This window comes from Nannobrachium achirus, assembly GCF_963921795.1.
Source record: "Nannobrachium achirus genome assembly, chromosome: 18".
NCBI lineage: Eukaryota > Metazoa > Chordata > Actinopteri > Myctophiformes > Myctophidae > Nannobrachium > Nannobrachium achirus.
The window spans coordinates 53,928,955-53,956,356 of record NC_137825.1 but is presented as its reverse complement, the minus strand read 5'-3'; the positions used below and the strand labels follow the sequence as shown (position 1 = coordinate 53,956,356).

Below are 27,402 nucleotides of genomic sequence, written 5' to 3'. Positions count from 1 at the left end.
CACACACACACACACACACACACACACACACACACACACACACACACTCACACTAACTATACTGTAGGCTATACACATACATGTACATAATAGCAGATCTATATATATATATATAAATATATATTGCTAAGCAGGTGGGAATGGTACCCCCTCCAACTGTATTATGTTACCCATTTTCAAATGTTTTTATTTTATTTGTGACACTTGCTTTGGCGAGTACAAACCACTTGCGTTTTCTCATGTCAATAAAGCTCCACCGAATTGAATCTGTTGGGATCCGTTAGTGTGCAGTTGCAGTGGCGTCAGTTCAGAAAAAGGTAAGGTATGGCAACATGACATGTTGCCATACCTTAGCAACAGGCACAATGAAAAGTACATTTTATTATTTCCCCCTGTAGCCAAGGCATGGCAGCTGCATACCCCTGCCATACCCAATTGACGCCCCTGTACAGTTGCCATATGTAGTTGCTGATCAGGTCCGTTTCTATACCGGATGCGGAAACGTTTATGTATGTGATTGTGTAAATAACCGGATATTAGAACGGATCACAAGCATAGAGTTATTGATCACATCAAGAAGAACGCATTACAACATTACAATGCTGTGTGCGATACACATGCTGCAGCTGATCACACTCAGGGGGAGATGCAGGAGCGCCACGAATCCCCACGATGGATCGATATTCACTTTCTTTTCAGTCTGCACGTTGCGTGCAGGGAACGGGACACCGACACGGGAAGCACAGAAACTTTGGATGAAAACAAAGCAACTTACTTTCAATGAATCGTCGCGATTGCTTACTCCACTGTTCCCGGTGGGATCCATCTGTTAGCGTGCAGACACGGAGAAGACAAGGCTAACGCTCGACGAGGATGTCTTATAAGTTTTACCGACGCGAATAGAGATGTTGTTTGTGGTCAAATCAGCCTCCGGACACGACATGGTTGCTTGACCAGGAGTCCAGGACACGGGGGGACATATACTCTGCCGCGAGCAGTGCCTTGTGATCGGGATGTAGTCGAGGGGACCCCCGCTGACGTGAGGTGAGGTGCAGATGTGTTATCTATTTGTTGTGATGGTTTATTTTGGTTCAGGCAGTCATGAGGCAGAGATGCTTCCAACTCTCTCTAGTTGGCTGCAAATCTGGACAATAGTGTGGTGTGTGGGGTTATGAAGCTGTGGGTTGTGGAGGCCCATAGCAGATTATGGCTTTTGAAGTGAAAATGTCACGGGATTTTGTTTGATTTATGAAGAACGGTCTCATCGAGCTGAACTGTTTAGTTGTTGCTATAGGCTAGGCTGGCTAGCCTCCGCTTGGGGGGCTTCCTACATGGTGCCATTCAGATTGACTTCTGGCAACACTTCCATTGTAGGGCAAGGGCATTGGTGTTGGAATGGGGGTGTGTGTGAATGGCATGCATGTTGGAGTGAGGAGAAAAAAAAAAAAAAGAAAAAAAAAGAAAAAGAGCCTCCGCTTGGGGGGGCTTCCTACATGGTGCCATTCAGATTGACTTCTGGCAACACTTCCATAGTAGGGCAAGGGCATTGGTGTTGGAATGGGGGTGTGTGTGAATGGCATGCATGTTGGAGTGAGGAAAAAAAAAAAAAAAAAAGAGCCTGGGGAAAAAAAGACGCATTCTGTGTGCTGGAGGCTGCAGCGGTTGCCAGCACTGTTCCTTCACTGTTGATTATAATTATACACTTTTATTGAGATTTATACATTTATTACACTCTTGTTTTCAAACACACTCACTTTGATGTGTGATATTTTGGTTTCCTTATAAGATAGAAGGCTAAAACTTTTTGAGGAGCTGTGGGAGAGTCTAATTTAGCATTACATAATTTAAAAGCACATTGGCGGGATTCACGGGCGTGGCAGGGACGTACAGCGGGATTTTTACGGGATTCACGGCCATCGCAGCAAATGAGTTAATATAATCAATGAATACATGATCTACTCTATAACGTCATACATAATCAATCATGATAAACTCTAACCTACAGCATGCGGGGAGGAAAAAAGTGTTGCCAACAACAAACGTGTCAAAGCGGGTTTCTAAAGGCAGCTCTTAACCGCTCCGACATCGGCGACGGAAGAAAGCGCAAAGCGTCTACCGCCGACAGGGAGCCATCGGGAGGTTGTCGGCAAGAGACGCTTGTCGATAAGAGCCGTGAAGGACTGGACCTGGTCAGTCAAAACGACCATATCAATAGCAGATCTACAAGCTCGCAGCGCGGCACTCGGTGCCGCGCTGTGAGCTTGTATATCTGCTATTGATATGGTCGTTTTTTTTAGGGGGTTTAGTTTGATACTGCTGCAGAACCAAGCCTAAATAAGCCAGAAACATTTTCCCGTCGCACATTTGAACTAAATACCCATATTATCAATCTCAACTCTCAATTCCTATACCATTCGATCAGCTCCAATGCAAAGCTAGCGCTAAATGCTTGTTTGTTTTCCAACAAGGTTGAAAGTGTCTTGCCACATCTGACAGATTATGTGAGTGAAACAAGCAAACTGGTCTATGAAAACAAGCCACATTTTAGCCCCATTACATCAGCTTTTTTTTTTTTTATATATAATCTTGAAAGCAAGACCTAAATAAGCAACTACACTTCGGAAAATAAACAAACTAAAGCAACCCCCAACTAGGAATATTTACAAGCGACTTTACAGGAAGACCTAAGGTAGCTGATAATGGCAGCACACTTGTTCTTTCTGCCGACTAGAGTTTGTGCTTAGTCAGTGCCAACTAAATGCCACAAACTGCCAGTCTGAAGGAGTTGGAAATAGTTTATTGTAGTCTCTTTGGTGTTGTAGAGTCACCTGAACACAATGCAAGGGTTAACATCTGAGAAGCAACTGTTTGGAACACAGTTCTTATATGACGCAATATGAAGAAAAAAAAAGTCTATGGGAATTCAGAATGGGGGGGAAAAAACGTGAAAAAGCAAGTGTTGATTTCGTCGACCAAAGCTATGACAAAAAAAATATATATATATATATATACCTTTTTCCATTGACGAAAACGAAGTAAAAACTAAATAAAAATTAAGCTATGATGACTAAAACTATTGACTAAATATGTAGACAATTTTGAAAACATAAAAACTAGACAAAAATGTGGGACTAGTGGAGAAGAACTAAAAGACAAGTCATTTTATGTTTGTTTGTTTGCGATTGGGTGTTGCACTTTGAAAAGGAGATGCATTGTGAGCTTGTAGATTGTCTATTTTCAGCATGCAACCAGGTTTAAAACAGACACCATCAAGGCCTGCCAAAATCAACTGTAGATTTAGTTGACTAAAATCTTATGATATTTAGTCTACTAAATAGACTAAAACTAAAACATTTCAGATGACTAAGATATGATTAAAACTAAATGAAATATTATTCTATGACTAAAACTAAATCAAACTACCAAGTTTCAAAGTTGGCTACAATACTAATACTGCAAGGAATAAAGCTGCTTCTATTGCGTGCTTCCTTTTGCACTAACTACAGTTGGCCTACTCAGGGTCAATGCAAGTCAGGAAGGATGCATTTGGGAATGCATGCCCCACCCGTTTATGCAATTATGTACTTGTTGCCAGAGTGCCCATACCTAATGTCAGACAACCCAGTGCAGTACCCACTATCATATGACCGATCTGCACAAAGGTGATGCAAAGCGGCCAAGCAGGGAAGCCTGGGACAGATCCACAGACTATGCCAGGGGTCTTCAATGTTTTCAGGCCAAGGACCACTTAGTTGAGAGAGAGATGAAGCAGGGACCAGCCGGACCACCACAACCTGTTCATAGATTCCATATAGTTTCATTGTTTGACAGCATCGTCAGTGTATTTTAGATTCATGTCAATTTGTGTTTTCAGATATTTAACCACTTGAACCGTCAATACTTAATAAACTTGACCTTTCACTCTGTACCAAGTCTGCTCTTTTTCCTCTATACACCAAAGCTCTTTGCCGAAAATAGCCGATCTACAAGCTCACAACGCCTCGCAGCACGAGGCGTTGTGAGCTTGTAGATCTGCTATGCTATTTCTGGCTAAAGTTCTCCGAATATGGACGCTGGGGTTCAAGTGGTTAATATAAAAAAGGAGAAAAAGCTTCTATCACACAAAGATTTGGAGGATCCTCTGTAGTAACTCTTAGGACCCCCAAGGGGTCACGGACCCCCTGTTGAAGACCCCTGGACTATGCGACTCCAACATGTGCGTTCTTAACATTAGAAGTGGATGCATCAGCGGTAAGTGAGACACCATGAAACATCGGACATTCCGGCAGCTGTAAAATAAGGCCCATGTTGACAGATATACAGCATATGTTATGAGGTTTAAGTTTGCGCTTGTACAGTACCCCAGATTTCTAGTGGTCAAGGCACTGCACTGATCAGTACCAAATGTATTGTGCACGTAGCCAAGTGAGCCAAGCAAGTCAATCCCCAAATTATTCTTTCACATTTTGTGAATATATTTATGCCGTGGCACCTATGGGGTAGGCCCTCAAGAAGTGTTCATCTGTCTTTGTGTCCCCGTGGCTAATCCATCGGACTAGGGATCGCCAACAGTTAACCGTTACCTTTTAACCATTAAGAAATGTGTTACCGGTAAACACTAACGGTTAATGGTGACTGCTAAAAAGAAAAAAAGTCAATCTGCGTTGTGTGTCACACCAAAAGCCCCTGAAACCAATGTCTGTGTAACATCACCCATGCAACTATTCGCCCCGCAGTCACACATTTCTGTGCGGTCACCAATGTGTAACCATGCATGCATCTGTCGTTCTGCCCGCGACACACACGCTGCTGACAGGGAAAACCTGACAAGCTCATTCATCAGGAAACAAACACAGCAAATGGATTTCCCGAAACAGACCCCCGTTTTAAAGAGAAAGGAAGAGCTTAAAACACAACTCTACTAGTGTTACGTGTTGATGACATGACATCCGATCTGCAAGCCCAAGTCTGCGACGAGTGAGCTTGTTGATGAGTGGGTTGTGGAACGTTAAACCAGCCGTCTTTACACAGAGTAAATTAGGGACACACTGCAGGGTAGACGCAGCATAACGATCCTCCGCCTTGTTGTATTGTTGTTTTTAATGTGTAAATAGGGCACTTTATAATGGGGGGAAATGTATTTTCCTTTTTTTAAATGGGTAAAAATAGCACATTTTTTAACACATTCGCTTAATGGTTATCGGTTATGTAACCGATAAGGCCCAACAGTGACCGGTTAACAAATTCCCCGCCATTTAACAATACCTTCGTACTCTCCCCTGCCTCTGTCTCCATAGACTTCCATGTAATTCATAGTGCACGGATCATGCACACCCATGCCTAGATAATGCACCACGTGTCTGCACATTGCTCACAGCTTTCAAACAAAAAAATCCGTTCAGGCATTCATGAGATAGCAGCCGTTATGTTTTCCTAAAATGTAAACAAAGATGGCTGCCATGTTTGAAAGATGGGGTTGATATGGGGGTTAAACATGCAATTTCGCGATTGCTATCATGCCTACTAAAGATTTTGGGGTCCAAAATCGGGCCTGGCGGGGAAGGACATTGAAATAATCTCGGGACTATCGGGCCTGGCATGCAATGAGTTAAGAAAAGGTCTCCATTTGGCGATCCCTAAGCAGGACTAATGTTATCAACATACCAGAGACTCACAGGGAAGCCATGCCGTTTTAGAACCTGTTGTGTTTGCAAAGAAGAATGTAATTTTAAGGGAGAGTGTTTTCTGCTGGTGTTTCAGTCCGAGTGTATCAAAGGGTGCGTTCGGAAATGCGCACCGGGTGTGGTTAGGGTTAGGTTTAGGCATAGTTTTACTGAGGTTAAGGTTAGGGTTGAGTTTAGGCATAGTTTTGCAGAGGTTAGGGTTAGGATTGGGTTTAGGCACTCACTACACTGAGCACACACCCGGTGCGCATTTCCGAACGCACCCTTTGATACACTCGGACTGAAACACCAGCAGAAAACACTCTCCGGTAATTTTAACCTAAAACACATTTTATATTTTATTTTATTTTAACCCATTTAGAACAGGTACACATTATTGTGTATCATTATTTTATGCTTTAACTACTGAAAAATAGCAGATATACAAGCTCACAGCGCGGCACTGAGTGCCGCGCTGCGAGCTTGTAGATCTGCTATTTTTGAAAAATCGTGAAAATTAGAATTTTGACCCGATTCTATAAGTGTCTTTTGAATCCCTCTAAGGTTTTTTGGAAAACCCTATGTTTCTATGTCAGCAATCTGGCCAGCCATCGTCAAAGAAAAGGTCCTTTTCACTTAAATTGAGCTCAGTTAGTCTGTTCTTGAGAGACTACTATGTCAGTGGTTCTCAAACCTTTTCATGTGAAGGACCCCCAAACTGATATTTATTTGGCCACGGACCCGCATCTCTTAATATTTAGTTCCAGGGACCACCCAGAAGCAAAATTTGAGTTACAAACGTTCGCTTTGAATATACATATATCCAAAGATTTTTGCACACATTTTCATGACGTTTTCAAAAATAGCAGATCTACAAGCTCAATAATTTTAGGCCTAGGTTAACCCTTTCCAAGCCACGAGGAGCCTCTTAATATTAAAACCGTTTTATACCGGACTTCTGAGCTTGAGTTTGCTGTTTAGACGATTACATTAGCATAGCAGGAGTGATAAGGGCTAAGCTAGCCAAAATGCTCACATCGACCGTTCAGTAGGGTTGGAGGCGGTAACCGCCGTACCGCCGTACCGCGGTATACCGAGGTAAAAAGACAAAAAAAAAGGTCTATTTTTTATTGGAAAACAAGCGAGTTTTAAAACGGGGGAGAAGCGAGGACCGCATGCGCTCCATGCCGCTCTGCTCTGGGCCGTGTACCACACGTTGGAAGCCACATACGTCACTCAGACACAGACCTGCACACAGTGCACACAGGGCAGTAGAGTACGGAGCACAACTCTATGACGGAGCAGCATAAACTTTCTCTGTAATCCACTCGACACAAGGATGTTAATACATACCTTGTGTTGTGGCATATCTTTTTTTATTCATACGGATTACTGGCGGAGCGCGGGCCGCGTGGACTAAAACCGAAAATGAAACTATTTTACTTTTTCCACCGCGTCGCACGTTGTGCCCCGTCCAGCGGCGATTTTATAACCTTTTCTGTCAAGTCTTGTAACTAAAACCTGTATATAGCAGCACTCAATCACTGCGATTTGAGAGTTGAGACGTGACGTGAGTTTACAGAATCACTGTACACGATCTGACTACCCTTCCTCTTCTGGTTTGTTCACACAGCTGTTTGTGTCTGAAAAGCCCAAGTAGCTAGCCTACGTTACTATGGTAACCCGACAGTGCAGATCTAAAAGCTCAGAACGCGTCGCGGATGCGATGTGTTGTGAGCTTGTAGATCTGCTCCTTTGAAAGCCAGACCCGCTGTGCTGTACGGAGAAGTATAACTCGGGCAGTCAGGCTGTGTCGCCTCTCACTTTTGGGAAGATGATTGCAATATTTTGTCTTATCGCCGAACCTTAATTAATAGATACGGGGGTGCGGTAATTACCGCAGTACCGGCGGTAAATGGGAAGACGGTAATCGCGGTAACAAAATGTCCATACCGCCCCAGGCCTACCGTTCAGTCATACCTGGACCATATGCTTGGATTATATGCGCACGGATCGCGCACGCGAAACGCACGGAGAGACGATGCCTTGGCCAAAACCTCCACTTTATGTCAATGGAGATCCAGATAATCACGGTGAGCAAACGACCAGGGGATTGAAAAAAAAGAAAAAAACAACGGAGCCGTCCAAGAAGGAGGGGTGGCGGGCTCATGTTTATAAACATAATATTACGTCTCAGATCATAATACAATAATAGAAGTTTCACGGCTAATCTACCAACAACCATTCTATTTTGGCTGGCAAACTGTTAAAATAAGCCATGCTGCCTTTTCATCCACACACAAGCAGACAGACTCCCCCCACCTGGTGACGAGGGCAGAGATGATGTCGGTGATGTCAGAGTTGAGCTTGCTCAGCAGCTCTTCCATGGGGCCCGGCAGGGGCAGCTGTTGGGTCAGGTGCTCGCAGCGGCGGATCTGCTGCCGGTTCTGCCAGATCAGGTCGGCCAGCTTCTCACACCTGATGGGTGGGGGGGGGGGAGCAGGGGTCATCAATATGTCCGTATGTAGCAGAGTGACGCACTGCCTCGGGCCTGATGGCCCCAAAAGTCTAATATCTCACCTGTTCAAAAATATTATGGAGGTGAACTACTCCTTTAACATTTTAGTCTAGTTTTTATTTATTGACAAAATGTACAATACATTTAGTCTTGGTTTTACTCATCATAGCTTATTTAGTTTTGATTTAGTTTTCGCCAGTGGAAAAAAAGGTAGTCTGTTAGAAAATGTTTCCGTCCATAGTTTTGGTGCAGTGGTTCTCAACCTGTGGGTCGAGATCCCCAAATTATTTTGGGGGGGTCCCCACATGATTAACTTAATGTACAACACTGTTTTCTCACAACATTAAGTTTAAGTGTATAGCACATTTCTGAAGTGACAGTTTAAGGCCTTTTTAATGCCTCTAAATGACAAATTAAACATTGCCCAGATCGTCAAATAGTAGTGGCAAAATTTGTGAAAATAGACGATCTACATGCTCACAACGCCTCGATCTGCTATTTTCACATTAGAACTGTGTTATTCAAAATGTAATGCCTCAACTCATAGTGCTCGTCAGGGTGAGGGGCAGTCCCCGGTTAACACATGATTATTTTGGGGGTCGCGGCCTGAAAAAGGGTTGAGAACCACTGCTTTAGTGGAGGAAATCCACACCCCTGCCAAACCCTACCAGGACTGGAGGACGTCCAGCCCCCCCTCGGGCGGGCCTCCGTTCCCGGCCAGCTGCTGCCTCCTCTTCCACTGGATGAGCTCCTCGTCCAGGATCACCGTCTGCTGCTTCCTCAGCAGGTTCAGGGTCTTCTGGTGCTGCTCAGCCAGGTCCTGGAAACAACCACACACACACAGTAGTGACGAGTCGTTCATGAGTGATCCGTTCATAGGAATCGAATCTTTAGCAAGACTCGTGAACGATTCGTTCAAATCCTTGAAATGTGTTCGTTCACGCTTTCGTTCATACAGTACAGTATAGGCGGCAGGCCTAGAAATATTCAATGCTTTAACTATTGAAAAATAGCAGATATACAAGCTCACAGTGCGGCACCGAGTGCCGCGCTGCGAGCTTGTATATCTGCCATTTTTGAAAAATCATGAAAATGATGTGCAAATCTTGCCTGATGTGCAAACCTTTGTTAACTCAAATCTTTGCTACTGGGAGTTCCTGGAACAACTATTTTGAGATGGGGGTCCGCGGGCAAATACATGTAATTTTGGGGGTCCTTGACATGAAAAGGTTTGGGAACCACTGATTTAGATGTAGGATTTAGAAGACACTTATTTTCGGGTCGAAAATATTCAAAGACTTGCACAAATAAATGGTCACGATTTTTCAAGAATAGCAGATCTACAAGCTCACAGCCGCGGGCTGTGAGCTTGTATATCTGCAATCCATCAACACTCCTCCATCTCTGTGTGCTGCCTTCTTTGACAGTTGATTCCTGTCAAACACACATCACTCTTTCGCTTTCTGTAGACTCGCATCATCTTTTGCTTTGAGTTGGCATGCATCCTCTTTTGCTTTGTGTATGCAGTTGCGCACGTGTTCTCTTTCGCTTTGAGAATGCAAGTATCATCTTTTTCTTTGAACAACCATGTTTCCACTTTCACTTTGAGTAGAAAAGATTATCAATGGATCTGCTCTAATCATGTCGGTGAATCATTTTTGTTCCACTATTTCCACTATCCTTCTCTCGCCCCACAATTCTATATTGTTCTATAGAAAACTAACTATGGCTGTTAACCAGTCCCTGTTCAATTTAACTCTCTCAGCCTGATCTCACTTTTACACAATTATAGCTAAGGTGTTCTCAGCCAGATCTCATTTTTACACACTTTTTCAAAAGAGGTGAAATAAATGATAATGATCGGAAAAAAACGATCGGTAGCCCTTCTCTGTCTCACCACCGGTCTAACCAATAGCATGATTCTTCTCTATGCATGAACCGGAAGTGCTTTTGATCGCTTCCGGGGCAGATTAGCCTTTTCCCATAGACTTACTGTATAGACGTTAGCGTTAGCATAGCCGTTGTCCTAGCGGCTAGGCTGATGAAAAATGTTCCATGGATTGTACACACGGAGATGATCACATGCACCCACATAGATGTGCAGGGATCGTGCACGTGAAACGCACGGGTGGAAAGACGACTCGGCCAAAATCCCCACTATATGCCAATGCAGATCCAGATATTTATGGTGAGTTTATGACCGTGGGATCGAAAAAAAGAAGGAAAAAACTGCGTCCAAGAAGGAGGGGGGGCGGGCTGATGTTTATAAACATAATATCAGATCATAATACAATATTAGAAATTTCCGGCTAGTCCACAGACAAGCCATTTCTGACCAGGCTATGAAAGAGTTAACCTAACTGCTACCCTGACCTGAAGAGTCCCGATTTTACACACGAAAAAAACTAACACACACATGATTCTCTGTGACCTCTTGCACACCTGCTCTGGAAATTGTCGTCTGATGTTGCGTCATTTCTTTTAATCAAACCCAGTGCTTTTGGATGCGTTAAAAACGTTTAAAGGGGCACTCCACCACTTTTCAACCTATGTTCATATAATTGGTCCTCACTCAAAAATAGCTTTTCTTTTTTTTTTTTCTTTTTTTTCTCAGAGGAGGGCTGTGGGCAGGTCAAAAACCCATCGTCTTGTGACATCATCGATTGCCAATCCAGCTTATAGAAACTGCAGGCTTTCTATTCCTGAAAAGTTGCAATTTTAAAGTGGAAGCCATTGTTCTCGCGATAATAAAAATCAAAATATTTTTTTCAAAAATATTGATTAGAATTTTTTTTTGGAAAATGATGATGTCACAAGACGATGGATTCTGAACTTCCCACAGCTCTCCTAGGAGACTTGGACTGAGTAGAAAAAAATTGTGCTATTTTATCATGAACATTAGTGAGGACCTATTATATGAAGACAGGTTGAAAAGTGGTGAACTACTCCTTTAAGGACGAATACGAAATAAATCATTCACTCGCACAATATTTGACGCATGCCACTTCAAATACATGATGAAAATAGCTTCTGACGTCTCATTGTGTTTGTTTCTGAGCACCCTGTGCTGTACAGACAACATAGCAAATACAATGATACAACAATATAAGACATTTACAATAGGCTTAATCAATGACCTCACCTCAAACCTATGGTCAGGTCTACATTGTTTATTTAACGAAAATACGACACGCATGGTTAACTTTAAACAAGAGCTTTGACAGTCATTCAGTCTGTCGATAACATAATGACAGCTGGCTCTCTAGCATAATATTAAAACCTCTACCCACGCGTATAGGCATCATTTCTAACCTCAGAGGTACAGTATATCGAGCATTTTCCTAATGCTGCTAATCCCAAAACTATAACTCTGTTGTTATCAAATACTTCATAATGTAATAATTGTGTGAGTTCTTCAATAACATTCCAGAGTTCTCTTTTCAAATGGTGCATCCAATATTCTTTCATTCCAAAATAAATAATTCTTTCTTTCTTTTGGAAAGAAAACTATATTTCTGATCCAAATTCTAAACTCTATCATTGTGTCTGTGTTTATGTGCCCCTCGCGTCTACAAGCCAGTGCATATCGTCACTGTCGGGCAGAGACCTTGTATCTCCAAGTTTCAAACTTGTATGTTTGTGAGCAGTGTCCTATATGTGGCCGTGTGTGTACGCGTGTATGCGTGTCTGTCTGTCTGTATGCAGCCTGAGTACCGCTGGGTGACCAGAGAGGTGCTGTTGAGCAGCCTTGAAATGTACTTGCATGCATGCACAGTTGCGCACACACACGCACACATGCACATGCACGCACGCACACACACACACACACACACACCAAACTTGAGTTAGATTTCTTTTTTCGTAGCAAGTAAAGCCCTGCTTCATCATACAAAAGCGTTCCACAAAAGTAGTGAACATAGCAGATCTACAAGCGCACACAACACCACACGTTTAAATTGTTTTTAAAAATAATATCAAAGGGGAAGGTTTTGGACATATTCAAATTATTTAAAACTAGTGAAAATAGCCGTTCTACAAGCAACATACGCCTCGCGCGTTGTGTGCTTGTAGATCTGCTATTGTCTCTACTTTTGTGAGACACTCTTGTATGATGAAGTAGGGCTTTCATTTTGACAATAACGTACAGATCTGAAACTTGGAGATACAAGGTTTCTGTCGGACAATGACTATATGCAAATGTGTGTGTGTGTGTGTGTGTGTGTGTGTGTGTGTGTGTGTGTGTGTGTGTGTGTATGTGTGTCTGTGTGTGACTGTGTGTGTGTGTGTGTTAGGGCATTCACGAATAGTAATTTTTTGTATTCAAATTATTCGATCTCAAAGTATTCGAATAGTCGAATATTCGACAGGACTGGCCAAACTGTCAAATATTGAGTCAGCAAGAGGCGAACATTGGGAAAATAGCCGATCTACATGCTCACGACGCCTCGCAACGCGAGGCGTTGTGAGCATGTAGATCTGCTATTTTCACAATATTTATCTGCGGAACCGAGTCACATTAAATGTAATACCTACAATTCCAAGTGCTTGTCAGGGTGGGGGTCCCCAGTTCAAATATGTTTATTTTGGGGGTCAGGGCCTAAAAAGGTTTGAGAACCCCTGGTATAGAGCATTAACAAATTCATCCACCAGGGGCATTGTCAACTCATTCTTATGACTTCCTATCTCGCCAAGCTTTATCCACCTGTTTCCGCGGAAGTTTACTGGAGATTATTTGGACCTGTTTGGACCACACTTCCGGTTTAACAGCAGACATACAAGCTCACGTCGCGTCGCAGATGCAACCCGTTGTGAGCTTGTAAATCACACTCGGCTGCGGCGCCGGAAGCTCGGTACAGCGTCTGCGCAATGCACTATGGGGCGTTGGAAAGTCGTGGATAAACTATATATTTTTTTTAAAGAGAAAACAATAAAAAATTAAAACGTGCGTGCGTGCGTGTGTGTGTGTGTGTGTCTGTGTGTCTGTGTGTGTGCTCCCTACCAGTCTGTATTTCTGCAGTGTGGTGGCCTCTCTGGTGAGCCAGGCCTCCATGGTGGCTCTCTTGCTCTGCAGGGCCACCTCCCTGGCAGTGCGCTCCGCCGCCGGCAAGGACGACAGACTGCTGAGCTGGGCTAGCGGGAAATGATCAGGATTAAAGGCCTGGCGTGAGCTTGTAGATCTGCTATATTCAGAGTGCAACACCCGAGCGCAACCAAACTTAAAATTGCTTGCCGTTTCAGTTCTACCCTTCTCCATTAGTCCCTCCCTATCATTTTAGTCTAGTTTTTATTTGTTGACGAAATTGTCAATACGTTTAGTTTTAGTCATCATAGCTTAGTTTCTATTTAGTTTTCGCCAGTGAAAAAAGGTAGCCGACGAACATTTTTTGTAGACAAAATCAACACTGTTCCCAGGTTAAGCATTCACTGTTCATTTTGCAGTGGACAATGAGTAAGAGTGCACCAACAAGCTACTGTTGCCTGTGGATTCGTTTCATGTCCTGAGGTTTTAGTAAATATCAATTAACTCATTCGTAGTTTACGGCCGTAAAGACCGTTAATTTCTCTATGTCTTTTCACTTTCACTTTTTCAATTGATCAATAAGTTCTCCATCTGTAAGCCGCGGAGTTCAGACAGAAAGCTAACGGGCCAAAATAGAGGACGGACATCCGCTTCCGGTTCAGGGACTCCAATGTTAAGTTGTCCGCTCAATAATGTGTCCGTGTAGAAACCGATCACGGAGCATTAGTTCTGGCCTATTTTAGTTCCGCTAAAAAAAAAATTTAATTAATTTTTATTACATTTATGGGTTCTACGGGCATGGCAGAGAAGGGGTACAAAGGGGTATTTTGAGGGCAGAGTTAAATTCCCATATTCCACCCAAATAACAGCTTTTGAGTCTATCTATGGCATGCTCTCTTGGCTAGGAAGCCATTAGCACCAACTCTGACGATAGTGTTACTATGAAAGGTTATACCGTCCTGGACTCAGTCCAAAGTTAATAAAGCATTAGCTCAGGTTCAACAGAGTTCTCTGGAACAGAATCCTACATGAGGCAGATAACAAATCGCAAACCAGAACGCGAGTCGCGTTCAGTTTGCAAAAAGCACATTTTGCAGCCGAGGAGGTGACATTGTCTGTACATGTTCTACTGCGCGGCCGCATTAATAAGCGTCAGTGCATCGCCAGTGAGATAACAGTTCACACACAGTTCACTACAGCGTGTGAACTGTAGGGATGGGACCATATGAACATTTCATGTCACGATTATTGTGACCAAAGAAATCGCGGTTTACGATATTATCGCGATAATCAAAATCGATTATCCTGGGGCAGAACATTTGCCAAAAAAATAGCAGATCTACAAGCTCACAACGCGTCAGCTCACAACGCGCCATGTTGTGACGCGTTGTGAGCTTATAGATCGGCAATTTTTTGGCAAAGACATTTGATAGAGCGTGAAAAAAAGACTGTATCAACTATGTATATTATAAGTACCTTTTACCAATATAGAGGGTTTAAGTGGTACTCGATTTGCAGCTCGGCAAATAAAAGGTGAATTGATCCCAGTGCATGACGGAGGACGATTTCACGATAAATTAAATCTCCACAATACGATTATCGTGAGTGTTTTTTATCACGATACGTGATATCGCGTATCGTCCCATCCCTAGTGAACTGTTGTGAACTACACAAGTTTACTGTAATAGCTGGCTGTCGAGTGTGAGAGAATGAGGGAGCGAGAGAGCATACAATCTGTATATGAGAGAGAAGAGTCATAGAGACATACAGATAGTACCCATTTTCCACTACAAGGCTGTGCCACACCGTGCCGATATCTCAGCCTAGAGCCTATTTATACTTGATCAAAGATTTATTTTTAGTAGACTCTAGACTGTATAAAAAAGGTTTCTGGTCATGTGATATAATTCAGGCCGACACAGTTATGCATAAACAGCTGGACTGTAGCAACAGAAACAAAGGCTACATTAATGTTAGCTCACATTACAGCTGAAAACAACCGATTGCATCATTGAATTACTATAGCAAAACCATAACAAAGACTGTAGCGGAAAGACAAGCTATAAGAGGCCTGGCTCTTCAGAATGGAAAACGAGGCAGTAGAGACTCCCACTAGTGTTTGGATTTTGACAGCAAATTTAGATATATTTAGTCATAGTCTTTTGACTAGAATTCCATTTAGTTTTAGTCATATTTTAGTCATCTGAAATGTTATAGTTTTCGTCTAGTTTTCAATGAATCTACAGTTGATCTTGTCGACAAAAATGTATTTTCGCCTTGATGGTGTAGTAAGGGCCAAAAGAAATCCAAAGACTGAAAAGTGTGTCAATCCATGCTTCATTTTATAGAAGCATCTTCTGAAGTTTTGTTGTATTCTATGCTAATCTGGACAATGCAAATACTCATATCTTGAAATTATAACTGCTTTTTAGTTATAGTTATTATTATTTTGCGGATCTGCACCGATTTCAGAAATAGCTCCTATGGAATCCTCAAGACTGAAAACAGTCCCCAGGACTGAGAACTTTAACCCTTGCTTGTATTTTAGTTCTACTGGATCTCTTCTCCACTAATTCCTCCCTAACATTTTAGTCTAGTTCTGAAATGAACACTGCCACCCACTCACCCTGCATACGCAGGTTCTCCTGGTACTGAATGATGAAGTACTCCTGGCTGTGCTGCAGCTTGCGGAGTTCGTTCTCCGTCTCCTGTGTGGCCAGACGCAGCTCCTCGAAGGCCTGGTTGATCTGCTGGTGCCGCTGGGAGAGGCTGTCCATGGCGCTGCCACTGCCACCGCTGGCCTGAAAGAAAGAATCAGGAGGAGAGACAGTCAGGGTTCCCACACATCTTTACCAATTCATTTCCAAAACTTTTCCAAAACCTTTCCAGAATATTTAAACCGATTTTCCAGGACTATATAACAATAATTCAGCTCAATAACGAGTCGCTTACTCCTATGCGCAATGCCCAAAGACAGGTAGTGTATGCCAGTGGTTCTCAACCTTTTCAGGCCGTGACCCCCGGAATAAATATATTTGAACTGGGGACCCCCCCCACCCAGACGAGCACTAAGAGTTGAGGAATTTTGTATAATACGGTTCTATTGTGAAAATAGCCGATCTACATGCTCACAAGTTGCGAGGCGTTGTGAGCATGTAGATCTGCTATTTTCACAATTTCTGCCTCTAATATTTGACAATTTGGCCAATGTTTAATTTGTCAGTTCAGAGGTATTAACAAAATCAATAACCAAAGACAATGCATAGCTATTTTTTCCAGGACCTTCCAGGACCCTTGATCAATTCCAAAACTATATTTCCAGGAATTTCATGATCGTGGGAACCCTGGACAGTTCTCAACGGGCCTGAAAATGAAGGCCCGGCATTAATTTGGCCCAAGTGAACAACTTTTAGGCCCGAAAAACACCGTAATGTTGTCATTATGTGCTTAAAGGTAGGGTATGTGATTTAATTTAATTCAAATAATAACAATGATGTTCTGATAGCTCTAGTTACTCTAGTGTTTGGCCCATATTTGGTTTCTCTACTATCCTTATTAAAACTTATCAGCGTCATAGTTTTCAGCAACGTGACCCACATTTACCGCTGCATATCATGAAGGATGGATATGACTTAGGGCAATGTTTAACATTAACACATCGGACGCCCACGTGGTTTTGACGTCTTAATTTGCTGGTGCCCATGGCAACGCGTCATTTTACCTACCGGCGAGAGTACTGGCGAGAAAAGTAATCCGAGTAAATGTAATCCGAGTATGTCCTGTTTATTTCGCGAAAATCTTTTCTTTCAGTCAGGACCGTTTTTTATCATTTCTAAGCCACAGTGTTTGTGTTACGGCATGTAGAAGAGGCTGCCGTTTTGAGAAAAAAATGAAAAAAGGAAGAGAATCCGGAGAAAACAGCATTTTTGTGCAGCCGCTAAACAGGAAGTCAACGAGACACACAGCACGTCCGGGTGACGTAATTGCGCGCTGCATGTTGGGAAATGGAGTTTGTTTCATCACCGCGGTAGCCAAGTGCAGTAGCTACAGTACAGTATAGTTTACTGTACAACGTGTCAAACGCGTCGTGGGCCTCCAGCGACATCAAAGAAATTGACTTGTAGACACCACGTGGGCATCCGATGTGTTAAGAATGCCAATACGAAGATAATAGTAATGCGAGGGAATAGCCAATGGATCTCACCTCAACAGAATCTTCAGAACATTAAGGGACAGTTGCGTCAATAATATTTATAACAATTCAATTCTATAGTTATTCATTTCCCCACACTTTTCCTGTCTTTTTGGGTAAATACACAGCTCTTTAAATCCTGAAAATTAAATGCTAATTCATTTTCAATCATTTTCGAGACTTTGGATGAACCCTGTGACTTGACTGGCAAGACTCACATCTGTAGCCTCCTGCACCAGCCTCTGTTCTGACTGAAGGATGTGTTTGATGCAACGCACCAGCTCCAAGGGGCAGCGGTCATATGTGGTCTGGGGACAAAATATACACACGTTAAGAAACTAATCCATAGCAATCTGATCAGTCAAGCTACACACAAAAGAACAATATAAATTACACAATTACTGCCCTATCCCACGAAAACCAGGAAAGCTCGGTTCGCGCGTCGTCTCGTCTTTGCATTCACTTTGTATGTAATCGCGCCGCTCGAACCATCCAGGTTTGGACGCAGCTTAAGGGTTTGAACAATGCCTATATCATTTTGAATTACAAAAAACGTTTTGAGAACTACCGATTTAGAAGGCACTCGTAGAATCGGCTTCAGGTCTTCACGGGATAAGGGAGTCTTTAACCCATTTAGGCCAGAAAAATACCTTAAAAAAACTGTTTTCTATGCTCAGTGGTGCTCAAACTTTTTAATGTCAAGAACCTCTACAAATATATGTATTTGACTGTCGAACCCGTCTCAAAATATGTTAGTTTCAGGGACCTGCTGTTGTCTACATGACCAGAAAGAGACTCCGGTGTCTACAGTCTACATATCGACCAGAAAGAGACAGAGGAGAAAGCGGTACAGTCAGCTGGGATATTAAGGCCACTGTGGCCTCAGGTCATGCCATTGGTTTGAGGGGCAGAAGGCCAAACTGAGGGGCAACGACGGCCATGGCCTTCATGAAATTCCTGCCCTGGTTCCCAGCCTTAACGGGTTGATTACCTTCAGCTGGTTGGCACAGTGGCCCAGCTTGATCTTGAGCAGGAAGCCGTCCTCGCCCACCTGGTGCAGAGCTTTCTTCTGCAGCTCGGCCACCAGGCTGTCCAGCAGACGCTTGGCCTTGGCCTCCTCCGCTGGGTTGTCCAGCTCCACTGAGTCCCTACGATATGAAAATGTCATCACGATTATTGTGACAAAGAAATCGCAATTTGCGATATTATCGCGATAATCAAAATATCCCCAACATCCATTATCCGGTTACACATCTCCATTCAGAAACATTGCCATTCAGAAGATTGACTTCCATTATTCTAAATGGAGGTGTCACCTACCCTAACCTCAGTGGGGGTATTTCTGAATGGGGATGTTTCTAAGTGGGGGTGTTTCTGAATGGAGGTATTTCCCCCCATTATCCTGCCCCCCCATGACCAGGACTTAAGTCCTGGTCATGTTCTACTTGCCCAAAGGTCATGCCCACTTGCACGAAAAGTAAATCGTGATCGCCCATTATAAAATGATAATACCTACGCATCAATCGGACACCAGCATACTACAGGCGGTCCCGACCGGGTAAGGTATGGTGATCAGTTTGAATCTGAATCTGCCTGTATTTAACCAGACGTGGTGCGACTGCAGGGGACTCGGAGCAACACTGGGCCCCAGAGACAAGGCGCACCACGCAGCCCACTGTTGTGTGAACACACCCTGGCTTGCGCCTTTTAGCCACTGTCCCAGCTATGGATAAATAGCTATCTGGTGTCTCCCATATTGTTGTTGACAGAAACTAGGCTGGAGAAGCTGACTGTTCTCCCTCTGCCGCGCCTGGGGAGACAACGGACTGACCTCATGCTTCCGAATAGGCCGATTCATACTCTCTGTCCAAAACTACAATATGACGTCAATATGACATCATTCAGAGGTTCGGGAGGGCGGGTACCGTCATTAATCCAGCTGTTCAGTGCCACCAAGATTTTGTGACTTCCTGAACCGAACCGAAATAAATTCGTCTCTAAAAGTAGAGTATGCATCGGCCCTTAGATAAGTACTTCTGACTCACACCAAGCCGTTCTACTTCACATCGTACTGTAAAGCCCCCTTTCCACAGCTAGGTGGAACCAGAACTTTCCAGAACCTGAACCTATTTTTTTGGGTTCTGGTTTTGTTTCCATTGCGTACGGCCTGGTTTCAGGCAAGGTTCCTGGAACCTTTTTTAGGTCCTGCCCCTGAAGTAGAACTAAACTTGAGTTCTGGGAACCTATGGGCGGGGCCAGCAGCACTGCTGCTCGGACCCCGGTTAGTTCTGGTTATATGGAAACAAAAGCAGAACTTGGTCCCAGAACTTCACAGGTTCTTGAAAGTTATTGGTTTTAGAAAGTTCTGGTTCTAGTTCTGGGTCAGCCCTACAGTGGAAATGGGGCTTTAAGTCTTTCAAATATGGCTGTAAGCCCGGCTGAAGCCGACCAAGTAGTAGTAGACTCAGGGGTGTCCTGGGAGAATTCAACATTTCACCTCCAACCACTCCCTGCAGATAGCCGTCTATTATTCTTGTGGCCCTTGAACTATGGAGAGTAAGTTACCATGTGTGCAGTTTGTTGAACAAAGCCGCCCGAAACACAAATGCGGTGTTCAGTTGCAAAGCTGCACCAAATAGGTTAGCTGCTAGCATGTATGTCCGTGTGGAGAAGGTCTATGACACATTTGGCCGAATGGAATCTACCAAGTGTTTCACAAGAACAATGTTTGTTCCCCTAGGGTAGATACCCTCACAAAAACATGCAGTAACCCTGGTCTCAATAATGCCTCCCCCTGGCCAGCCGGGGCGCTTGATGGAGGGGTAAGGAACTGGTAGGAATAACGTGTTCCTTCCACACGCTACGTCCAAACCGGGGAAATCCCCACTGTCAGGTGAAAAGAAGCAACTTTGGACTCCTCATGCATAGAAGGAAGCATGAGGTCGGTCCGTTGTCTCCCCAGGCGCGGCAGAGGGAGAGCAGAGCCCAGGATTACATAGGCAATTGGCACTGGGTGAAAATGGGTTACAAAAATCGTGGGATAAAAATTATATATATATATAATAATAAAAAAAAGAACAATGTTTGTTTGTGTAACTAACACCATTTTTACTTAAAGGTTTTCAACCCACTTTCACTTCACAAGGCACTTCAGCCTTTCGTGAGCAGGGGAGGTCACAAACGAGGGGTTTCGTGATGTTACATACATGGGAACAATGTACAATTATTTTACTCTGTCATACAGTATACATAGGATGTAAAGTCATTTTAGGAAATATGTACTGTATCTGACAGATTACATCTGTGCATATAGCCTATTCCGGCAACATGGCGGTAGGTAGGTAGGCCCCTTGCAGACCCAGGCTGGTACATACCACAGCTGGCCTTCGATCCATTGGGCCAGATAGTGTCGCACCTCGATGGGGAAGTGCTGGCCGTACAGCGCCTGCATCTGGTGGAGGGCCTCGCCCTGCAACTGCTGCGCTTGGATCCACACTGCCATGCTCCTCCCCTCGCCCTGGGCTCACTGGCAGAGGCAGGCAGAGAGGAGAGAGAGAGGGGATATTGAGGGTGGGTGGGTCGGTAGGGGCCTGGGCTGTCACAATTATTACATAATCGTCTAATCGCAATTATTTGACATAATCGCAATTATTTTGTGATAATCGTCATAATCGTTTACATGTTTGCCTCCCACACACACACACACACACACACACACACACACACACACACACACACACACACACACACACACACACACACACACACACACACACACACACACACACACACACACACACACACACACACACACACACACACACACACACACACAGCTAGGCTTCAAGTGTACCTCTTTAATGAAGTCTAAAGGCACTGGACAAACTGCTGCGTAAGAGGCTTGCATTTGAAGCTTCATTAAACCAGTGATTCTCAAACTTTTTCATGTCAAGGACCCCCGAATTGACACTTGTTAGCCCACAGGCCTTCATTTGAAAAAGATACTGCCAGAGACCCCCGTTAGAGCAGATTTGTACGGCTCTATAGCAGTGATTCCCAACCATTTTAATTTCACGGAGCCCCAGTTTGACATGTAAAGGACCCCCATTTATATCTCTGGGACCCCAATTTATAGTGTAAAATCAATGTTAATTTAACTCTTGAGAGTGTACCTGAGTTACATACCCATAAGGGTCCCTTTGGTTCCTAACTATCATTTAGCTGAGGACCCCCTAGAACTCCCTCAAGGACCCCTGGGGTCCATTTGGTTCCATTTGTACACGTACTCTCTGAGTTACATATCCATAAGGGTCCATTTGGTTCCTAACTATCTGGGGGGTCCCCGCCCCCCGGACCCCACACTTTGAGAACCACTGTATTAAACAAGAAACTCATGGCATGCTGCTGTTGATTCACACACATCTTGAGTTGCTCATTGATCAATCGCATCTGTCACAGTCTGTCACTCACGGACTGCGCCCAAGACAGACAGAGAAGCGGGACGTTGTGCAATAATCTGACATTTCTTAATGTTGATGAGACATGAGAGCCATCCATCTTTGTCTTTTATGCACAACTTTCTGTTTTGAGAGAAACCTGCTTTTCCAACCCGTTTGAAAAACGCCTATAGCGTTCATGTCTTTCTTTCAGGATGGCAGCAACTGGACGGATTGATATAAACTGTTCGAACACACTCTTCACATTCAGAAACGGGGTGTATGCATGTGTGTGCATGGGTGAAAAGTTGATTCATTTATTGTGACTTATGGCAAAACGGCGTAGTTTGTTTACTAGCTACTATACAACCTAGCATAGCAAGAACAGTGATTGCAAGCAGAGAGTGGTGTAAAGTAACCAAGTACATTTACTGAAGTTTGAGGTATTTGTACTTTACTTGAGTATTTCAAATTTCCAATACTTTTACTTCTACTCCACTACATCTTGGATCCAAATATTGCACTTATTTTACTCCACTATTATTTGAAAACCTTAGTTACTTATAATATATGATATAAAATGATTATATGTCATAATATTATGATATAAACGATTATATTATAAAACATACATTAATCCACTTTAGCCCTATTGTATACTTGACTGTTTGAAAATAGACCATCTAAGCTTGTAGATCTGCTATTTTCAAAAGAAATTCTACTTTTACTTTTGGTGCTTTAAGTAGTCAACATTTTGATGCCAACACTTGTACTTATTTCATACCTAGACTTTTTGAAAATAGCCGACCTACAGTAGATCTGCTATTTTCAAACATTTTATAATTTTACTTTTGGTACTTTAAAGTATACATTTTGGTGCCAACACTTTCATACTTCTACTCAGAACATTTTGAATTCGGGACTACTTGTAACAGAGTAGTACTGCAATACTGATCCTTTTACTTGAGTAAAAACGTGAGTACTTTTTCCACCACTGGTTGCAAGCAGTGCACACAAGTCCCCCTCCAAACACTGAACTTCTACATGCGACACAAATCCACACATTAAAGTTCCAGTAAACTCACCTCGCAGAGACTGTAAATGAGGTGTTATAAGGACACCATGCACGCTCAACACCCTGCTCGCTCAGCCTCACGGCTCCCACTTAATTCAGCAGAGTGTTTTGGACAGCCGACATCACTAAACTAAGCAGCAATAACAAGCCTTTTTGCTTTCTTTTCCCCACAGCGAAGCAGCAGCCTGTTGCTGCATCAATCATGCTAGCTGTTAGCCTGTTAGCTAGCTCTGTGGGGACACTCATTTCCGCTACTCCCACCGACCACGCCCCCAAGCAGCGGCGTCAGTTCAGAAAAAGCTAAGTCATGGCAACATGACTGGTGTCTTGCACGCGCCGCGCGCCCTCGCGCGCGTGCAAGACACCAGTCATGTTGCTATGCCTTACAGTGCACGATTACAGTACATTTTATTGTTTCCCCCCTGTAGCCAAGGTATGGCAGCTGCCATAGCTTGCCATACCCAATTTACGCCTCTGGCTGCGTCACGCCCCCGCCACAACAGGTTTATGACAGTGTAATAAACCCACTAACACATTTTGGAAAGATGTATCTCGTTTTATTGTTGATAATATTGACCCTGACTTTAATCTTTATTGGCAGAATGTGCTGTTTGGCTTTGATAGTAATTGTAACAAGAAAAGACATGAGGTATTTAATTTAATAATCATTCGGGCCAAATTTCACATCCATAGGTCTAAATTTAGTCACTCTAAGCCATTATTCATGTTATTTGAGATTGAAGCCAAGCAGTATATTCAAACAATTTGTGACTCGAAAATAAGAAGGCTGAAAAAACATTTTTTTTGCTTTCACATTTGAATATTTTCGTTTAGTAGGCTAATTCCCCTTGGCTATGATGTTTTATATTGATGTATTGATAACTTGTCGTTTGTGTTTGTGTTGTACTGTTGTCTGTTTCGTATTGTCTTGTTAATTGTATGTCATGATTCTTAAATAAAGATTTATATATATATATATATATATATATATATATATATATATATATATATATATATATATATATATATATAAAACATAACATCAGAAGTATTGTCTTGTATGTCATGACTTTTGAATGAAGATTATAAAAAAAGACAGTGTAATAATGGATTATTACTATTAATAGTAGTAGTAGTATTAATAATAACAACAATAATAATTATGTACATTTCTTGGGACTGCATAGAAAGTTCATAAGTAGTAGTTATTGGGAACCGGTCATATGGCCCATATAGGTCATAATATCAGTGTTGATTTTGACAGTAAATGTAGTTTTAGTCATAGTATTTTGAATATATTTTAATTTAGTTTTAGTCATCTGAATGTTTTAGTTTTAGTCTAGTTTTAGTAGACTAAATATCATAAGATTTTAGTTGACTAAATCTACAGTTGATTTGTCGACAAAAAAATAATATTTTGGTTGCATGCTGAAAATAGCCGATCTACAAGCTTGTAGATCTGCTATTTTCAACACCCGAGCGCAACCAAACATAAAAATGACTTGTCTTTTAGTTCTACTGGACCTCTTCTCCACTAGTCCCTCCCTAACTTTTCAGTCTATTTTTTATTTGCTGGCGAAATTGTCAACATATTTAGTCTTTGTTTTAGTTATCATAGCTAGTTTTCATTTAGTTTACGAAGGTTCCCACTGGGCCAGATAAAACAATCTCTTTCTCCAGATATTTTTCCATTCAAGTGGATGGTAGATACAGATAAAAAATACAGATATATATTTTTTTATCTGTATTTACCATCCACTTGAATGGAAAAATATCTGGAGAAAGAGATCTTTTTTTTATCTGTTATCTGGCAATGGGCCTTTAGTCAACAAAATCATCAACACTGGGTCAAGTCATATCTCCCTTTTCCTTGAAGCAGCTTGGACATTACACTGGCAGGGAATTTACCCCAATCCAACCCTTGATGCTGCCAAGCAGGGTAATTGTACAAAAAAGTTACATTATTATTTAATTTCAAATACATATATATGTACGTATATGTTAACTTTATGAAATGCAAATACATTGGACAAAAAAAAAAATATAGCACTAGTCATGCTACTACTATAGACTGAAGTAATTAAAGCGGATGATGTTTGCATGTTTAGAATTGTAACAGCTGAAATCAATAATATATCAGTATTCCAATATTAACCTGCGGGCCACATTAAGTGAAGGTCTTGGCCACATGTCGAGAGCGCCACTTCGCCCTCACTCCAGAGGGCCACAATGCATATAGTGAAAAATAGCTGATCTACAAGCTTAAAACGCCCAGTGGTTGTGGCCCTAAGCAAGCGCTTATGTTGCTTATGCCTAGAACCGGCCCCAACCACTGTTGTAAACTATGAACATACAGACAGTAATGTAAAACAGGTCACAGGATCCTTTCCCCAAGTCTTTGTTTATTTATGAGTAATCACAAACACAACGTCTACTGACTGGCCTCCAAGTTTAGATTGATAATACTTAGTTGTAGGACGGCATGGCTCATTGACAATAAAATAGCTGATGGGCTATTTTCAGCAAGCGACACCGTCGTACAACAGAGCATATCGTCGTTGTCGGGTGAAAACCTTGTATGTCCAAAACCGATTTAAACTAGTGAAAACAGCCGATCTACAAGCGCACAACGCCTCGCACCGCGAGGCGTTGTGTGCTTGTAGATCGGCTGTTTTCACTACTTTTGTGCGACGGCCTTGTATGATGAAGCAGGGCTTTACTTTGCAAAAGAACGTACAAATGTGTAACTTGGAGATACAAGGTTTCTACCCGACAACGACGATATAGATTACATTACACTGTGGAATATCATGAATTACCGAACAACAGCAAAGTGCATTTGTTTTTGAGACCCTCTCTTTCTGCAGTCTCCAAACACACATGCACACACACACACGCACAAACACACACACACACACACACACACACACACACACACACACACACACACACACACAAAGGTGATCACAACATTTCATATTCACGTCAGGAAAATAATCAATGGTGAAATGATGATTCATTCACTTTTATGCCATCGTGATACTGTAAACTGATACAACATATAATCGCTAAGATATGTTTAAAACGCGAGAAATCAATAATGGACATAACACAATTTGTCTTTTGACTTGAACTTTTACCGTTAACATTTGTGACTGGACAGTTAGGAAATATGCCACCAATTTAACAATTCATTTCACACAGTGCAACAGCAATGAATGTATCCTCCAAGTGTACATCAATTCACAAATAAGACTGCCAGAGAGCCACAACCAATGACACGAGGCATTACTCTAATCAAGGATGTTTGATATGTCCTTCATCCGGAAATGTAACTGCTCTAGCAATAACTACAACAGTAACCATGGGCACATACTGCATTGATACTGTAATGGCCTATGCAGCTCACTCTGTCTATAACTACACCGAAGAACACATTTAGCACATACTGTCATTGCAACTTTGCTCCTTGTGTCTTCTGACTGTTTATAAGGTTGTGCGATTGGCGTTGCTCGCCGAAAACGGCGACACATCAATCAGGCTTGAACCAGGAGCAGCTACAGAGTTGCTAAATTACGAGTGGCCGACTCGACTGTGCATCAGGCATACCGTAAATAGTGAGACTTCCACCGTGGTTGCATCTGTAGACCATAAGACGACACTGGAGTTGGTAACAGTTGTTGTGAAGTATTTTTCTCTGTAGGGACAACACTGCATAACTGTACCAGGCTGCATACCTACTACCCTATTATGGCACGTTTTGAGTACTGCTTGGTCCAGTACAGACAGCTGCCCGCACGTTAACTGGATTTATAACATGGTCGAATTGTAACTCTATGTTGTAACGTAAGTTCTCCGTTATATAACTGATGACCCAGAATTGTGGGTGCATCTTGCTGCAAATCACTGGCAATGTGTCATAAAAACCAATAAACTTGAGATAGTGAAATACACTCATAACTGCGATAAAATCACAATACAGTATACCACAGATTCTTGTGTATTTGTATTGCTTGTTATCATATTTGATAGTAACCCATTGTCAAAGTGTATTATAACATTGGTGGTGTACTGCTCAGTGCTCCAATGATGAACTGAAGGTGCTGATACTGTATGGTAGGGAAAAACTACTGGAGGGTACACTGTTGCTCACAGGACGACACTTCACAACATGGCCACTAGAGGGAGACAGAGGGCTGCAGTAGGGATCATGCACACACCGACAGGGAGAGGAAGGAAGCTTGGGGATTCCTCTTGTCCAGTACAGAGGTTCACTCGTCAAAACGGCCCTCCGATATGCTCTCGAAGGAGAAGGGGACGAACTTGAAGCCCTGGCCAACGTAGAATTTGTTCTGGAACTCCACCCTGAAACGAAAAAGTAATATAAATAAGGACGGAATCAATAGCTATTCTGTTTGTGGACAGACAACAAAAATTCCAGGATATGAAAGTGATCTTTCAAAGTTAACACTGTGGAACTCATGTGGAACTTTTTCCC

General features: G+C 42.6%; 2 protein-coding genes across 14 annotated transcripts in view; both read right to left on the bottom strand.

Annotated features, from left to right (window-relative positions):
• Positions 1-23,065, bottom strand: part of LOC308303269 (signal transducer and activator of transcription 5B-like) — a 44,365-nt gene extending 21,300 nt beyond the window's left edge. Inside the window, exons 1-8 of the mRNA XM_080747599.1 lie at positions 22,915-23,065; positions 20,768-20,919; positions 18,385-18,541; positions 17,612-17,701; positions 15,828-16,002; positions 13,181-13,311; positions 8,850-9,001; positions 7,986-8,141 (exon numbers count right to left, since the gene is read on the bottom strand). Of these exons, the coding sequence (XP_080603725.1) occupies positions 7,986-8,141; positions 8,850-9,001; positions 13,181-13,311; positions 15,828-16,002; positions 17,612-17,701; positions 18,385-18,541; positions 20,768-20,895 (989 nt within the window). The 5' untranslated portion in view covers positions 20,896-20,919; positions 22,915-23,065. The remainder of the gene's footprint in view (positions 1-7,985; positions 8,142-8,849; positions 9,002-13,180; positions 13,312-15,827; positions 16,003-17,611; positions 17,702-18,384; positions 18,542-20,767; positions 20,920-22,914) is intronic.
• Positions 23,066-27,175: 4,110 nt separating this feature from the next.
• The window catches only part of atp6v0a1b (ATPase H+ transporting V0 subunit a1b), a gene marked incomplete at its 3' end in the record, with an annotated part of 39,329 nt that continues 39,102 nt past the window's right edge, over positions 27,176-27,402 (bottom strand). For all 13 annotated transcript variants that reach the window (XM_080747812.1, XM_080747815.1, XM_080747814.1 and 10 more), the window contains one exon: positions 27,176-27,269. In XM_080747812.1, coding sequence (XP_080603938.1) covers positions 27,176-27,269 — 94 coding nt within the window. The remainder of the gene's footprint in view (positions 27,270-27,402) is intronic.